General features: G+C 38.6%; 1 protein-coding gene across 1 annotated transcript in view; it reads right to left on the bottom strand.

Moving 5' to 3' along the window:
* chrna7a (cholinergic receptor, nicotinic, alpha 7a (neuronal)) overlaps nt 1-13,144 on the bottom strand; it is a 30,762-nt gene extending 17,618 nt beyond the window's left edge. Inside the window, exons 1-4 of the mRNA XM_073464757.1 lie at nt 13,090-13,144; nt 6,856-6,995; nt 5,767-5,811; nt 1,685-1,794 (exon numbers count right to left, since the gene is read on the bottom strand). Coding sequence (XP_073320858.1) covers nt 1,685-1,794; nt 5,767-5,811; nt 6,856-6,995; nt 13,090-13,144 — 350 coding nt within the window. The remainder of the gene's footprint in view (nt 1-1,684; nt 1,795-5,766; nt 5,812-6,855; nt 6,996-13,089) is intronic.
* Nucleotides 13,145-19,004: the final 5,860 nt, after the last annotated feature.

The following is a 19,004-nucleotide window of genomic DNA, read 5'->3' on the forward strand; positions in this document are numbered from 1 at the left end:
CATGCAAGAACATTTCAGTTTTATAATATATATAATATATATATCTGAGCCTTACTTACTTTGTACATTTAGGTTTTCCAAGTCAGATTCAGCAAACCCCTCTTAGCACAAACTTGTCATATGTCACTTGTTTTAACTTGATGAATGCCACTTTCTCATTTGTAGCTGCAGGTTCATGAGATCTGAACATTCAGTCCAATCAACACCCCTTTTTATATAGAGTGCTGGAGGATTAAGTAACAAGTTTTGCACCTCCGGCTCCCTCTTCTCAAAGTCAATGAGATTTTTTTTAATGAGATTTCGGTTAGTCGCTTAAAAAAAGGTCTGTGGTTAACACACGTTTAAGAGATTTTCACTTTTTTGTTCTCCAACATTAAAAATGCCAGTAAATACTTCAAATTTAAATCAAAAAAGTGCTTATGTGTCATAAGCACTTTTTAAAGATCATAAATATGTATTGGTGTTAATTTGTAAAGATTATCCTGCTGAATAAGATGTGTAAATATCATAAACTTGTGTTCGCTGCTGAGCTTATTTTCTAAAATAATCTAAAATCCGACTGAAAAATGATAAAGGCTTTTTGGCGAGCGAACCAGGTCGATGCTAACTCCTTAATCCAGCTTTTGTGACCGTCTTTTTATTCTTTTTATTTGTAGTTATTTATATTAAAATCTTCAGTCTTTCTTTAACGTTACCTTAATCTGTCTTGTCTGTCTGACTTTCTGTGATTTTGCCTTCTGAGTATCCTGCTTTTGTTGTGTGTGTCATATTGTAAATTCAATTTTAAAGGGTGCTATATAAACAAAGTAATTATTTTTATAAAATTGCTATGTAAGGCTATCTGTTCTGCTCCATTTGCTGGCAAGTTTAATTCCCAAAAATGCTGCCCAAGAGCAAAAAGCTGAACTCAGAGAACACCACAGAGCGTGAAGTCTTGCCGTCAGAAATTAGATAAAAACATAACCAGTTTGGCGTTATCAGTAGTGGAGTTAGAGGACTAGAAAAACATAAAATAAAAGGAAAAGCTCCTTGAAAATGGGAAGGAATCATGGAAAAAGTTTAATTTAATTTTTCCATTTTTTAATTTTAGTTGAATTCAGTATATATTTAAATATTAAAGTATAAACTGTATTTATTTATTTAAAATCCAAACTCATTTATAAGGTATTTAATTATTAAGCCACAGAAGTTTTTACAGTTACACGACCTGTTCGAGAGGTATGGACCACTTGTAAATTTTATTCATACCAAAGCTAAAAGTCTGAATCCATATCGTCCATATCATTTGCACATGCCACTTAAGAATGAATTTGTTTTAAGTGGTGTGGTTCTTGCATGAGGCCCGATGTTTTTTTTTTTACAATGTAGAAATGTGTATAGAAATATACATATTTCTTGTGTTAGAATTATATATGTCTGTAAGATATGTAAGATCACAGAGCCAAACCAAATAATTCCTTCATGTTTCAGATATGTCAGATCAGACCTGTGGTGTGCAGTCTATTACATTCAGTGACTTGGTAACAATCTTGTTTTTTTAGAAGCCAAAAACCCACATTTTAATCATCCCTCCTAGATCCCCCTCGTCACATTGTGTGGAGGACAACGCATGCATGCTGAGTCTGACACCATGCATATCCAATTACACTGCAGCACCCAGCAGATCTGTCCTTACAATACCTACCTGTTATACAGCAGAATGTCTGGCTTCCAAATGAGACTGTCAGGAAATCTCACATTGGTCACACCTGGATATTCTGATTGATTCCACTGGAGGTAATAATCATTCCAGTACTGTGGGACACACAAAACATAATGTATTTTTCATATTTCACATACATATAAACTTGTATCTTCACTTTGGTAAAACTTGTCTGGAAGCTGAACACCAGTGTGTTTTCTGTTGCAGTTATGTATGTGGCAGCAGCTGTGGGGAACATTATGCAGTGACATGCTACAGGAATTGAATTGAATCTCTGAGCCAGGTTTCATTGATGCTGGGGAGGAATACAATATTTATATTTGCAGGGAACATTGTTTTTTTTTTTTTTTGCAATTCAAACAGTGTGAAAAGTACAGCCCTGGATCAGCTTGTGTTATTATGACAGTCGGATAAAACTCATAAATCAGCCACAGGTTTCAACAGCTGTTGATCAGCAGACATTCAAACACATTCCAGATGACAATAACCAACCACGTCTTTCCTTTAGCAGACATCAGTGATGAGGCATTAATCTACAACCAGCATCTCTGTGATGACATTTGGCAAGTATGTTTGCCCTGTCACCATCTTAGTTTAGTATGCTAACATTTGATGCGCACCAAACACAAAGTACAGCTGAGGTTGATGGGAATGCCGTTAGTTTTGCAGGTATGTGGTCCTAAAATAAAGCAACTGACTGGACAATTTAGAATTTTGACCTCATCGCGACATGACAGAAGAAGTCAAGGGATCACAAAAGTTATTATAATTCAGCTTGAGGGGGGCATGAATGTTTTGAGGGAAATGTCATGACAAACCATTCATGAGACATTTCACTTTTAACCAAAAATGTCAAGCTGCAGATAGCAAAGAGGGAAAAGTCAAGAGATCACCAAAGACAATGGCATACATTGTGTTTGTGACAATCCATTGGGCAGATATCGAGCTATTTTACCAGATATGTGAACATGTTGGCCTCCTTTTGGTTCAAGAGGAAAAGTCAAAGGGTCACTAAAGTCGTGAGAATTCCCGTCCTTCGAAGAGACCATGAATGTTTGTAAAAGGGTTCTTGGCAATCCGTCTGTCTGATGTCGAGATATTTCAGTCTGGGCAGTTGTACTGGACTGGCAGACTATCCATAGAGCCAAACTGCTAGGATAGCTATAAAGCCCAGGGGCCTCATTACAAAAAAAGGTCCTGTGTGCATGTTCTAAGTTTCAAGGAAAAATCAAGAAGCAATTCCTATCCTATCTCTGACCTTTTATCTTAACTTAAAGTAATAATCTTGAAGATTTTCATGTAAATAAATATCTGTTAAGTCACTATATATCGTCAAATGAGGTAACACAATGATGACTGAGCCTATGGCCCAGTGATGAAGGCCCTTGCATTTGCTGTAATACCAAAGATGTACACTGGGTGTCGGTGGCGACTTTCCCGGAAAATATCACAAGCGGCGCACAGTTAGTGACGCGCTCACCCAGCAGTGGTTGGTCGGCCAGAGAGAGCAGGTGGTTCGCATGCGACATAACAGTTTTGTTTGTCCTGCTCTTTGCTAGCATTGGGAGTAAACGGTTAACGTTACTGTTAACGGTCATGGCTGAACAAACAAAGAAAAGCCATAAATTACAGAACATATTCTCTTCACTCTTACTTCGAGGTCATTTTGAAGTCGACTGTTTTTGACCTGTTAAGTTTGGTCAAGTGTTTTGTTTGGATTTGCTTGATCAGTGTGCCAACATCACAATGTCCCCTGTTGTTGGAGAATGTTTGATTGTTGACTCTTTGAGAGCAAACTGAACACACTTCATCAAACACAGACAAACAAAGAGCTTAAACATGTTATATGGCCCTGGAATGTCAGTGCTAGCTTCTCCAACAGTCAACCACACAGCTGTTCCTAACAATTAAAGCGAGAGCACGGTGCCTTAAACCAAAACTAAAGCCACTTAATTATTCATGTCATTGTGCAATGTGTCATACAATTGTGCATTTATAATTTGTTCATTCCAAGTGTATCCTGAGGCAATAAAAACCTTATAATTACTTCTCTCAGGCAAAAATGATTGAATGTATAATCTTACAGAACCATCTTCATTGCCTCAAAGTGACTTTGGGAGATGAGCTCATCTTTTGGGACTTTCTTCCCCGGAGTCCACACAAGCAGACTAAGGTAACATATGCTAGATCAACGCCAACAGATGGGAGATACTGTGGATGCTCTCTGTGCTATCTTCTGTTCTGTTCGATTTTGCAGGGTGTGGAGTGAGAGAGATTGAGTGAGGCTGCTGCTGTGATTTTCACGGGGTGATTTAAAACAGGCCAAGCAGCCTTGATACAGCTTGCTGACGGTGCAGCAGCAGGGAACTCTTGTCACACAATGGACAGGCTGCGATAAAACATCTGTGTTCATGCACCTCATCACACTCTGCAGAGGAGAAATGGGCATATTGCTCCTCGGGAAGATGAAATGGAAAAGACTGGGTACCAGTCGATGTGAATACCAAGACTGTACGACAATCAAACTTTGTCTTTAAACTCAGACCTTTGAGCTGCAACTCAGAACTAATTTAGTCAGATTTATCTCAGATTTGTTGTGATTAGATACATAATTTAGACACTAGGTAAAAGGCTAAAGTTAAAGGTACAGTTTAAACTCAAACCCTAAGTATCGTACATTTATCCTACTTAAAAAAACATTTCATACAAAGTAGATTACACCTGTTTGTTTCAACGTTTAAAGAAAGTATGTGAATCCGCCTTCTTCCCGAGGGTAACGCCCCGTTTCCACATACGTATGTGACTGGAGTAGATAAGTAAATATACGAATAATACCCTTGTGTCCAACGCAAGGAAATGCATTTCTTTAAGGATGAATAGAAACTACCTGTTAAGCCATGAGTTAAATTATAGAGGGAAAAAACAGCAGTAGAATTGGAGGGAGATATCAAACTGTCAGGACGATTCTGACTGTATATGATGTATAACCATATTTTAGCAGAATAATATTACTCAGATTCACAATGTGTTTGAACTATATAAACTAGTTCTTTTTAATTATACAAACTTACTTGACAATCAACATAAGCAACTGAATTGAAGGAAATAGCCTGTTAGCTAGTTAGCAGCCTGTTAGCTAAGCTAGCACACTGTCATACAGTCTCTCCGAAAACCACTGCAAAACATACATTTTTTAAAGTTTTAAAGAAAGTAAGCTGTTAACTCAGTACTGCATTGTGGGTGGCTGATAAGTAATGTCGTAGGTCATTCCAGTTTGACATAGATGGATTATTTTACTCCTCTTTCAAACCATCTGTCTTCTCTGACCAAGATGTTTACGTTATTGTCCTCAAAGGAAAGATTTTTCTCCTTCAGATATAAGTGGGCAGCAGAGTCCTGACCTGAGGAGTTGGCCCTTATTACTATTAATTATCTGTAACGCTTAAGAGTTAAAGATTAAAAATTGTATTGCAGCTACAATAGGAGACTGCTTATCACAGAAAGCTTCACTGAACGATAATATTATAGTTCATAATATTCTCAAAGATGAAGAACCCAAATGTCTATCTTTCCAAAAACAATCAGATTTCAACACAAAAACAATTCTAAGAATCCCAGAACATGTGTTTCACCTCAGTTCAGGCTCAGCACATTTCCTTTTTAAAGCATAAAAACAGATGAGCAGGGCCTCAGAGACCACTCAATTGAGGGCCTCTGGGCCCTCTTGATGAATAACAACAGGAGATCAACTCTCAGGCACCTGGAAGCAACAGAGGAGTAGAAGCACCCAAGGGAATAAATGGTAAAACTAATGACTTTACTTCTCAGGATTCCAGGAAGTCACGGCCAAGAAATAGTCCAACGCTTAACCCCAAAATACCTCTGGGGTGTCACCTGTTTCCGGACTGCTGCAAGCTCAGATGGAGTCCAACATCTTGTGACCACAAACAGGATGAGTAGCTTTCGAAAATGGTTGGATTCATTATGAAAAATGTAGCAAGAAGAATAATGTGTGTAAGTGCTTCTCTGTGATTTCACATATATTACACAGGGGAAAGTCTTACCAGTTGTAGCCAGATGTTGGTTGTTAAAACCTGGTTCTTCTCATCCTGTTAGAAAACATGATATATACAGTATTAATTTTATTATTCAGATATTTTGGTGAATGTTGTTTTTTCTCAGTTGGTTTCATATAGAAGGAATCATGCCACACACTGTGCATAGCTTCACATCTCAGGGCTTTAGTACTGGTAAAATAATTTACTGTTAAGTATTGACAGCTGTTGAGCATCAAGACACTTCTTCATTAGTTCTGCTGAAGCTTTCTGAATGAAGAGTGATTAATATGACTTTATGTGATAGATTTATGCAGGTTTATGCTTTATTTGACATAATAATGTACTTTTACATATTATTTTTTAACACCAGAATACAGGAAACCTAGTCCTTGAATCTTTTTGGGGCGGAGTAGGACCCCCAGAACCTCTCATGGGTGGCAAGTATGCTGTGAAGTGTTTCTTTTCACAAGACGAGTGCCACCTTGTTCTATTATATTCTATCGTGATCCTTGGTTTTAGTTCAGTTGATTTCCTGTTTTATGCTGAAAGTTTATCTTTATGTGTCATGTTTTACTTTCCACTTCCAGTCTTTGTCTGTTTTCTGTGTACATCCATGTTTCATTTGTTCATTAGCCCTTTTGTATTTAAGTTTGTCTTTATCTTTTAGTCTTTGTTGGTTGGTCTATTTTCGCCCTGTGTCTCTTATGTTCCTGTGCCTGTTCCTCGGTCCTTGTGTGTTCCCACTTTGTTCTCTGTGGCTTCTGGTTTGTCTACAGTTTCGTATTTCTCTTGAGTTTATTCCTTGGACTTTCCTTTGCCTGCTTTTTGTTGTTTGCATTTTGGATTGTTGGATTTTGGACATCAGCTCATCATTAAAGCTTGCTTCTTGTTGTTCAACCTGCTTGTCACTATGTCTATGTGTTTTGATCCTTTTTTGATTTATCCACTAGGAATCCATATTGAAAAAGGGAACATTCAGAATGGATTTGAAATGTAAAGTGACAGTGTTTAATTGATAACTGATCGTTATCATAACACCGTCATGTACAGTATACATGCATGCTAGGTGTGTGTGGAAAGCCATAGTTTACGTACCACATCCATGATCTGCATGAGGCTGAGGCCGAAGTGAACAGTGAGAGCCTGAGAGTCATTAGCGACTGGTCTCACCAGTGGGTTGTAGTCAGCCATTAGGTCTCTGTACAGCCTGCGCTGGTTTTCTCCTTGAAGAGAGTCTACAGAAGACAGTGGAACTTGGACAGTGAGTATACTTTCATAATCACTTCAGAAAAAAACAAGCAAGACAGCCATGTCTATTCCCAATTCATTTCAATTTCATTGCCAAACTCCCATTTACACAGACAAATATTTTTCTTGTTTAAACAAACTTAATGACTGTCTGAGGCTGCATTCTGCTCAATGCTTGTCTTATATAACTAATAAGGCTTCTTTTTTTAAGCAAGACAAAAAAGCAGTTTGTTTGGAAGGGCAAGAGCTGAGTCAATGCATGAGCAGTGACGACCATGAGTGAATAGACAATGAGAAGAATTATGCTGTAACGAACAAATAGACAATCCAAAGAAGAGGACGCCACGGCACTGAACTCTTGAACTGTTTGCTGACTACTCACTTGTTTGATCAATAAATGTGTAATTTGGAAAAGTGCTTTGTTGTCCAAGCAGACAACAATTATGTCTACAGCCATGCTAGCAGCTCTATGAGGATTTACTTACTGTAGGCACAGCTGTGCTGTGAGCTAACAAAAGCACACTAACATGCTCAGAGTGACAATGTGAACATGTTCATGCTTAGCAGGTAATATTTACCAAGTAAACATCTGCAAATTTGCACAAAACACAAAGTACAGCTGAGGCTGAAATGTTATTAGTTCTGCAGGGTTTTGGTCATAAATCAAAGTTTTAGGCAATACAATATTGTCCAGATTATGGTACAATATGAAAATCTAGAGGATGAAAATTATTAGAATATATACTCTTGGAATCTTGAATATCTTCAGCAAATTTCACTGCAATCCATCCATCCGATAGTTTTCAAGACATATTTCACTCAGGACTACAATTCAGTCAGCAGCCTTTATATTCTGGTAGGGCTGGGCGACATGGCCCCAAAATAATATCATGATATTTTTAGGCTACATCACTATATATATTTACATATATACACGTGTGTCGATATTTTGACATTTTCAAAAAATGTCATAAATGTTAGGACTGGGTGAGAAAATCACATGTCACAATATTTTTACCAATAATCTCAGTATTGAGACTGCAACTATATTGTAGGGGTGACGATTAGTAATTTCACAAATATATTAAAGAATATAATAACCGTCAGTAATATGGATATAATGACTAAGTGGGTAAAAGCAAGTATTCGAACAAGAAGAATAGTCTGATAAGAAAATTATATCACTTTACTGTATTGCGGCCTTTAACCCACTGTAGTGTCATATCATGATAACGATACAATATCGATATATTGCCCGGCCCTATCATTTGGGAATCTATTCAATGGTTGTTGAGATATTCCAGCCTGGACCAAAGTGATAAACCAAACAACACTGACCTTCTTAGAGACACAAGCTAGCATCACTTCACATGATTAATTCTATCACCTTGTTTGAAAGTAGAAGTTTCCTTAAGAGACTGATTTAATACATTCTCGTCCTGCCTTACACCTCCTCTAATCTCTGAGTGTCTTGCTTATCATCACACCTCTTCCCATTTATAATGTTTATTTTTCGTCATTCTCTATGTTGCTCTTCTTGCAGGCACTCACCACTGCCCCATCTCCACCTTACACCCCATGACTCAACACTACTTGTTGAGGCCCTCTCAGACACTGAGTGTTGCTAATGCACCTCCGGCTTGGACCATGCAGGCTGAAGTCTGCACTAAAACCCTTTACGTTAAAATGATTTATGCATTTCATTTAACATTTGGCAAGGTTTTTTTTTTAGTTACATTAAAACATATAGGTCAAAGTCTAAGTCTAAGTTTGGGGTAGTGAAACAAATGCAGTGCAGACACGGCAACCATCCAAATACAATACCTGGACTTGATTCATCCATCTCTCTGTCCAATCTCAAATCAGATCTGCCACTCATTTTAACACACTCTCGCCTCCCCACATGAGTTATGGAGCGTTTTTGGCAGCCTTTATTCACTAATGGCCATATCCCAATTACTCTAAACCACCTATGAGAAGCACATTATCCCAATGATTTGGCAGAGATCTTGTTGACTGAAGGCATCTGCCCATTCCTCTGCTTTCTGTTGCATCCGGTTCTTTCATAAAATGACTGAAAGATTAGCTGAAAGCTCTTCTTTGTCCGTGACTGAACCCCCAGTGGATTGGCCCCCTCCCAATCCCACCATAATCAAATTTCACTATGAGGATCATCATTGTGTGTTATTGTCCTGAGATGTTTCTAAAAATGTCTGCAAAACATCCCAGTAAATTACTGACCATCAGAACACATGAAGAACATTTCTGATATGCTGCGAACATGTTGCATAAAGAGTGCTGGGAGCTATAAAACTCAGAGGCAAAGCCTTTCTACCTCTTAATCAAATAGAGGATGTCTTAATTATGTCAAGACAGATGGATAAAAGCCCTAAGTACCCCCATACAAGTGCTCTGACATTTAGATGTGCATGTATGTGCACACATTTACAAGACATGTCTTTATACTTCTCTCTCTTGGAAGCCTCAATTAACTAGATCCTGTAAAGTGCAGACTGAAGAGCCTCAGTGGAAGATTACCATTAGAGTGAGTGCCTCCATCAAACTATTCAAAATTCAGAGGAGGTTTATGTTATGCATTTTTTGAAGGTTTCACAAACACTTGAAATACTTTTAAAAATCAGCGTTCCTCATGATTTTTAAAAATTTGCATCAGTGACCTCTGATGTGTGTCCTTCTAGACCGAAAAACAGGAAGCAGCACAGGGTGCACTTCAATGAGAAAATGTGTTGGAACATACAGGAGTGTGAAAGGCACAACGTGAACAGGATTGCTCTGGTATTCATTCAGAAACCTTTGTTGAGTCTTTTCATAACCGAGCACAGGAAGCAACAGAGTACAGAACACAGTTCAGACATAGCAAAGGGAATATGTGCTGCAACATAATGTGAAAGGCACAGGGAGAACAGTTTTTCTCTGGCTGTAGTATATAGAAACCTCTGTCCAGTCTTTCAATGAACCGAGCAAAGGCAGCAGCAGATAAGAGTTCATGGCAATTTGAAGATGTGTTGTAATATAGTGTTAAAGGCACAAGAAAGCAGAGTTACAGTATATGGTTTCATTATATAGAAACCGTTGTTCTGTCCTTGAATGAAACTAACTAACACACACACACACACACACACACACACACACACACACACACACACACACATGGTGCTGCTGGGAAACCTTGGGTCCTGCCATTCATATTGATGCTACTTGACATGTACCACCCACCCAAACATGTTGCAGACCAAGCATACCATGTCCATGGCAACAGCACTCCCCAATGGCAGTGGCCCCCCAGCAGGACAATGCACACTGACACATCACAAAAACTGCTCAGGAACGGCCCAAGGAACCTGACAAAGAGCTCAGGGTGTCAACCTGGCATCCAAGTTCCCAAATCGGAACTGACCATGCATCTACGGGACATGCCGGACCAAGTCTGATCCATGGAGGCACCCATCTCCCAACCTATAGGACCCGCCGCCAACACCCCTGGTGCTGTAGTGGCAAATGAGAAACTGGGTCATGATCATGCATGTGATTAGATTTTGGAATATCCCTTGCAGTCCCAACTGTGCTCTAATTGAGCTTGAGGCTGATAAAAGACCAATGTTTGATGCACCATTTTAAATGAGCAACAGGTGCTGCCACAGCTCACCCAAGGCCACAGAAGGGGCCTGAGTAAGACATTTGTAGGTTCTTAAGAGCACATCCAAGAATGAGAATAATAAGTGACAAACCCAGGATGATCATAAAGGTAAAAGGATGGTCCATAGGGGCGTGGGGACCCTGGACCACGGGTATAAAATGGGGAGAATCGGCGAGAGATCTCAGTTGCCCCGGGGTAGCTCACGGATGTATATTTTCTGTTTTTGGGAATAAACACCTTTTGGACTGAGGACCTGCTGCTTTGCCTTTGATTTTTTGGACTTCAACCTTGAGCAGATTTTCAGAGTCAGATGCATTAGTGCATTAATTGGAAAGATAAGAAAAGTAGTCTCCCACTACAGTGCCAAACACTACAAGACACCTCCAGAGGTCCTGTGTCCATGTCTTGATGGGACAGAGCAAAGTCTGATCCACAGCGGGGCCTCCTTGGATCAGACTTGGTCTGGCATGTCCCACAGATGCTTGATCGGATCAAGGTCTCGGGTATGGAGGCCAGGGCGATACCTTAAGCTCTTTGACACCTTCCTAGGGTCGTTCCTGAGCAGTCTTTGTGGTGTGTCAAAGCGCTTTTGCCCCTTTTTGACCAAGGCGTATCAGGTGCTGGTTTGGAGCCAGGGCCTGTGCCTGTTTCCAACTTAACCGTGGAAGAATAAACAAAAGATTTTCACTATTTTCACTAATTGAATATGGTGTAATTGACTTACACTGTTAATTGAATAACAGTAGTCATGTTTGGATGCCAATGTAGACATGCAAAACCAGAAGCAACACTTGTAAAGAGTCCATATAGACATATTTGTTATGAGTTCGACAGTTCCTGAGGGGCTGTACTTGGTCTGCAACAGTCTTCGGGTGGGTTGTGCGTGACATCCGGATGAATGCCGGGACCCTAATATATAACATTTTACGTGGCAGCGTTACTTTTCAGTGAAACTAATGTACTGCTCATACATTGTACATTATCCAGGTTGTGGACCATTAGCAGCAGGGGGAAATATTCATCATGGTCGGTTGTAATCTGTAAGGTTACTCTTACCTGTCCAGCAGAAAGCAGGACACCTCTGGGTCAATCCGACAAACATTTCTCTTTCATCACAGATTTCCATCTTGGACCGGTGACTCCAATATTTATTATCGTTTTATGCCGTTGCTTGTCCCGATCTCGTTTGCGTCTTGGAGTTTTCGTTTCTTTGACAACGATTCACGCTCCTGTGATTTTTCGTGTACAAAATGAGTATGATCATCCATCCTTTAACAGATTGTGGTTTCAAACTTCTCACAATACAGATTGTTTGGCAGGAAACAGCAGCCACTCGCTCTTCTTCTTCTTTGTCTTCCAACCCGGTCATTTCTGGCGGCCACACAAAACACGAAAAGGCCCTTGCTAGTGCCGGGTTTGTCTGTTTGGGGCTACTGTAGAAACATGGCGGTGCAACATGGCGACCTCCGTAGATGGAGGCCTGCTCCCTATAAAGATATAAACGGCTCATTCTAAGGTAACGACTCTTATCTTTGGCCGATTATGCACCAATTAACCAATTATGCACCAATTAACCAATTAATTACTTATGAATATTATATTCCATTTCTGCCAAGTCTGTTCTGCTAGATGCTGCTACATATTACACACTGTACCTTTAAAGGACAACACAATTTCATACTGTTTTACTTTGTTTATACGTGGCGGACCCTGCTACCTTTGTAGCTTCAAACAGTGTTCTGGAGACCTTATTTTCTTATGAGAACAGCTTATCTATTCAGCTATGGCAAGGTTCAATCTTCTTAAGTTTATATATTTATTTTATTAATATTGTGAATATTATTTTAAAAAATCTGAGCTTTTCCAAAACTACATAGTGCCCCTTTAAAGTTAGAGAAAACATATTTGCACTAATTACAACTTCTATATCTGCACCAGTCACATTAAAATGCAAATAGAAAGCTGTCATGTATCTTTATAGCCCGGACATTAAACCTTTTATCTTGTTAAAAAAAAGGTTGGTTGGTTGATATAGAGGTTTGTGGATTTTGCTATGGCACTGAACATGAGTGAACAAAGATGAGTCCAGCAGGGCAGAAAAGGTTCAAAAGAAGAACCTGGACACTCTACAATAACTCCCTTCAATATTATGCTTCATGTTAGTTCACATTTACATATTACCAGTGAAGTCACAGGTGATTCAAACTAGCAAAACTAGCTAAATGACGATAATGTAAACGAAAAGTCGGCTTTTGGCACAACAGGTCTGTCATTCCATTTGCAAATCGATCCAGAGCTGGAGCAAGTTAACCACACACGGAGCGCAAAAACCTCCCAAAACAGGAAATCCCCCTGCGTCCCAATCAAAATCCTCCTGTCTTGTGGGAGTTAATTAGCAATTAAAGCTCATGCTGACAGCTTACCTTTCACTGTGACGGCAGAGACCGCGAGAAACAGCAGAAAATTCAGCAAGTCCATGTTGAACCGAGCGAGGAGTGAGAGCAGCAGGGAGATCCCTCAGTTCATCTCTGGACCTGCCGGGATGCGGGAGTGATGATAGTGTGTGTGTGTGTGTGTGTGCGTGCGTGCGTGTGTGTGTGTGTGTGTGTGTGTGTGTGCGTGCGTGTGTGTGTGTGTGTGTGTTTTAAATAACCCCTCCTCTTAATGAATAGCTGTTTGGCTGGACAGCTATGAGATTTGTTGCAGCATCAAGAAGACTGAGCACACCACTGAGCACACCACTGAGTGACCATGAACCCACTGAGACAGGACAACACCCTTACAGAGTAGTTAAACATGGCAGTCCACATTAAAGGTGCACTATGTAGTTTTGGGGAAGACATTTTCATCAAGAGAGAAAAGTCTTCCTTTTTATGACAGGACAATTTCACACTGTTTTATTTATTTATTTATTCATGCAGGAAACCGTCTAAGTGGCCACCTTTCTAGCTTCACACAGCTTGTTTATTTAGTTATGGAAATACTGTATATTAAATAAGTATACCTGAGTTTGTATTATTACCCTATTAATATTGTTAATGTTACCTTTCTGAGTTTGAGTTTATTTTCCCAAACTACATTTTGCACCTTTAAGAGCAAAAAAACATAAATAAAAACTGATAACGCACAAATATGTTATTTGTGGAAACATGTAAATGAATAAAATTCCTAAATATCCTTATATATTGTGAGCATCTTTTTGACTAAATGGTCCTGAAGCCCCTATATGAGCTTGTTCACTGCATTAGGTTCCTGACTATTAATTTGAATGTGAACTTGCAACTTCTTTTCCAAAATGAGTCGAAAGACTTTGAAAAGAAATGCACAGGGATGCTGGAAAAGTTGCACAGCATCCAATCAATTCACTTTTTCACCACAGGGTGACATCTGCTGGTCACTGAACAGAACTAAAACTTTATTTTGAAAATCAGTACATGGTGTATTCTTTCTAATTTTGCAAGCACTGCACATATTTTTGAGGTGTACAGATACTCTACTACTAGACTACTGTTTCCTGTACAGGCTTGGGGAGTAACAGAATACATGTAACAGGATTACGTAATTAGGATACAAAAAGGGTAATCTTATTGGTATTTATTTTCTCTAGTCTTTATTTCGATATGTTGGGTATTGAAGTAATCCAAAAGTAACAGTAAGTAATCAAGTTGCATTACTTTAATATTGTGATACCTGGATTACGTTACTTTTTAACAGGTAATTAGTAACTGTATCGGAACGCATTTTTAAAGTAATCCTCCCAACCCTGTTCCTTTACCCAAAATGTGTTTGTCACAGTCGAAGTCAAACAGTAAGCTGCTCATTTTGTGGTTGGACTTCTTGTGTCTCATTGACCTCATTTGACACCAATTCTTTTCAAGTGTTTGGTAACACTTCAAAATAAAGCCTGCAAATTACAGTGTGATTGTGTTGTATGAATCAGACTCTAATAAAATATTTCTTTGTTCTTACTGGTCCTGAGGTTCAGTGGAAGATAAGCCTGTGGAAAAGGGGAGTAAAATGTTGTATTTTAGATGAAAGGAGAAACTAATTATTTTTGTAAAATACTGGGTACAATACTGATGACCTAAACTGAAGTCTGGTTGAATCCTGGTGTCAACTTTGATATTCAGCAGAACCTAAAAAGTAATAGGTTACATAACTGCCACAGGCAAAGGGCAGAGCTGTTTGTTTTTATTGTACTGTCGTCAAACCAAAGACCAAAAGCTGGTTGGCTTGATTACTGATGCAGCTGGCGAGTGTTTGCTTACAGTCCTGTCCTCAATAAATGACAATGACAAGTTCTTTACTGTTCTAAAATTTGAGTGTCCGAACCCAAAGTTACAAAACTATACGTCAGCAGTGGCGGCCATTTTGATGACATAATCCATATCATGTTCTTCTTTAAAGCAACATTATGTAACTTTTTTACTTTACAATAACAGCTTAACAGTAACAGCTTAAAATAATGTTGATGGTACAGTGTTTTGTAATAGGGTGAATGGTGTCTCTATCACTTGTTTCTGCACTATGTAACTTCAGTGAGAGGGTAGGAACACAGCGTTACATACATGTCTACTTCAAGATACAAGTTTTCAACACATGATATTGCTATGACGTAATGAGTTGTGTTTGTAGTTAGCACCTACATTACATCTGACAAATTGTTACAGACCTGGGCATTGGTGTTCCACTCAGAAACTGTGGGGAGCGCCAAATGCACAACATGCAAATTTCTACATAATGCTGCTTTAAGGGAATCTTTACATTGCTGTAGTCATGCTGTTGTGGTAGCAACTGTGTAAGTAAGATACTACACCATAATATCTTCATAGGCTTGTCAGAATATCAGTAATATCAATAGTATTTTTATATCATTTTTCTAAACAAGGTTACAAAGTACTTCACAGAAAAGGAGAAGAGAGAAAACCAAACAACAGCTGAAAATGACACAGATGACGAGCAACAGCTTAAAAAGAAGCTAAAATATATAATAGAAGAATCAAAAAACTAAGTTGAGAAAGAGTAAAATGATGAAACCCAGCAACATCATTAAGAATTCATAGATGCCTTCCCTGTAAAAGAAGATTTTAAGAGAAGATTTTAAAAATGCCACTGATATAGCCTGCCTGGTTTCAGTAGGCAGGGAGTTGCACAGTCTGGGGGCTCTGACTGCAAAGGCACGGTCACCTAGGGCACACTGGGGGTCAATAAATCTGTCATTTAATTTTGGGCAAGGTCATTTAAAGCTGTAAAACTGGTGATTAAAATCTTAAAATCAATACGAGCTAAAACAGGTAGCCAGTGTTAGTAGCTTGAACAGCAGTAAAAATGGCCAATTAGCACTCCCTCGTTCTTCATAGTCTTGTTTTCTTCCCCGGTGAGGCATCTAAAGAAAGATGAGACAGTTTTATTTATTTCACACATTTGCACTTACTTTTGTTCTGTTGTTTGTGATTATCTATGTGTAAGATGAGTGTATTTGAATGTGCGTTTAGATATCTTTTTTATCCTCCTCTATTTTTAATTTGTTTTCGGTATATATTTGTAAACAAGTTTACAGCACTCAGTAGAGACATAGTGAACTCACTGCAATCTCATTGCACTGGTAACTTGTTTATTTTTGCATATGACAATAGAGCCTTTAAATGCTTCAAATCTATTACAAACATATTGCCAATTCAGTCACAAGTGCTTTACATAGGCAAGGAAAATCGTCAGAATGACATTTACAAACTAGAAGCCATAAAAACCAGAATGAAATCAATGAACAATACAAATGAACCGATGTATCTCAGTACCAGTAGGAAATGGTGAGTGCTTTATTGGTACATTGTACATTGTAAATCGCAGGCTGATCTATGAAGAGTAGAGTGTAAACAATAAACAACATGATGCAAGGAACAATTCCTCTTGGAACCCATCACCATTCAGCCAAACGATTCAATTAAATGCATCAAAACACAAACAAATACAAATAAATGGACAAAAACAGGACCCAATTAGTTTATGCTTGGTTTAAATTGTGATGTCTAATAACCGTCACGGGGATATGAGTTATTACTTTGGGTAATGTTGCCAAGAGCTCTATTTTTGATACAATAGAGCTTTGAAATAGCCTATGAAAATCACACGAAAAATGATAGCTGAAGACTTAATGTTGTCAGTGCAGTCATGTCTGCTGTGCATTTTTTTGACAACAAAACAGTAAAAACAGTCTGATTAATACTTCAAAACCTGAAAGGAGATCCTATGTCAGGGCTCCACTATTCACACTGGTGCACCTAACTTTGTATTAGGTGCACCAGCACATAATGTAGGTGCACCCAAAAACACAATTTAATTTAATTTCTCCACCAATTATGTAAATGACTGTTGCTTGATTTAAATCACAACACATGCAACATGGAATTTCAGTCACAAAAATATTTTTAGACTTTTTTTTTAAACTGACCTGCTGAATCTTAGGCACCAGTGTGGCCAGTGAAAATGTTGAGTCGCTCTTGACAGAGTTTTGGATGCAAGTGGAACCTGTGTATTTCTAGACTGCTAATCTCCTACATTCACAAACTAAAAGTGCATAAATTTGATGCATCTTGTAAAAACTCACAGTTTATCTCACACAGGTGCCTGAACAGGGGGTACACTGTGTTTAGATTATAGCTTTATCCCCAATTACACATGCATGAGCTGGTCTCTGCATAAACAAGCTGCACCTGAAGGTAAACACCAACATAAACGCTCTCTGATGTGTTTGCTTTGGAAAGTGGCCTCTGCGGACAGTCTCTTAATCTACATGGAGCTCTATAAACTCCTCCAGACAGATTGCAGAGTTGATTTAAAGGTATGTAGCAGAGTTTGTATGTGCTCTGCATGTCAAACGATATGTTTCATCAGCCTGTGAACCAGATGTTCTGCAGTCACAGGATAATTACATCGCTGATCACAATTCTTCATGCTTTTATCTGCCTGAGAGAGAGCTTGGTTTAATAAATGAACACACTGGTCAAAATGATGAGACTTTTAGCAAACTTTGCTCATTATTACATTGTGAGATTCATAGAGGGTAATATTAGCAGTATGTGAGGATGAATGTCTCACCTCACGTGTGTGACATTAATATTAAAAATAAATTCATTAATTTTCTGTAAATTTTGTTTTAACTGCACTTTTTACGATTGGTACACGTGCCAATATCACATGCTGTCAATACACACATACTCACATTTCATATATTACAATCTGTGTTCCTTAGCAACCATAGCTGACTGAATGTCTGCTACAGTGTAAATGTCAGTAAGTGAGGCAGTTAGGAGTGTTATCTCAGAAATCAAGAACAGTATTGCATAGTGCCCACTCTCTGTGTTGAATAATGAATTGATGTAGACATGTTCATGTTGAGATCAGTTGAAAGCTGTTTCTGCATGTATGGAGAGCTGGAGAGCTAAACAAAAAAAGACCAAAGACCACCTTTTGATCTACTTGTAGCTCCCCAGAGACCACAGATCCTTTCAAACGGCTGCTTTCAACTGATGCACACAACAGATGGTTGCCACAGTCAAGCTGGACTAATTGCATCCTCTCATTTAAGAACTGTAAATCAAAAGGGCATTACTCACATGTACTATGATAACTTGCTTGTTACCTGGAATGTATTTCTAGGAAAGCCAAGCAAGAAGTAAATGCAGAAGTAGATAAATAAAAATGTTGTGGCCAAGGGTGAGTAAACAACCATGTAGCCTTTTAATTTAGATAAAAATCTTTCTGAGAAACTGGCTTCAGTGAAAACAGAGTGAGGTCTGTGGACTATCCAGAGAAAACCGTATGCCTTCTGTCACTGTAAGAAAAACACACATCCAATATCAACACCTCTGGGCATTAAACAATGGCCATCCCAACCTCCAGGGTTACTATTGGGAGCTGTATGCCACTGGTTTAACAGTAGGCAAGATTTTCAATGTGTAATTAAAATCCATTAATACCTTGTTAACAGCTTGGAATCAATTATTTCGCCTGATTAGACCTTCACCTGGCTGGGGGACTCCTGACAAAATTTAAGTGTAGCCTATTAATTTATAATGAAAACTTGTCCAACTGTTCCAGCACATTCTAAGCTTCATACCACATAACAACTTTTACCAAGAAAAAAGGTCTTAATGATGTCTTTTTGTGAATCAGGGAGGAGTTACTTTTGCCTTTAAATCACAGCTGGGGGGTAAACAGCATAGACATATATACGTAGATGCAGTGTCTTATTTTGATTTGCAGACTTTGTTCATGATTGTCATTATTAGTACTATAATGAATATAAATCACTGAATATAAAAATGATTCATCATAA

The sequence above is a fragment of the Pagrus major genome, chromosome 4, assembly GCF_040436345.1.
Source record: "Pagrus major chromosome 4, Pma_NU_1.0".
Classification (NCBI taxonomy): domain Eukaryota; kingdom Metazoa; phylum Chordata; class Actinopteri; order Spariformes; family Sparidae; genus Pagrus; species Pagrus major.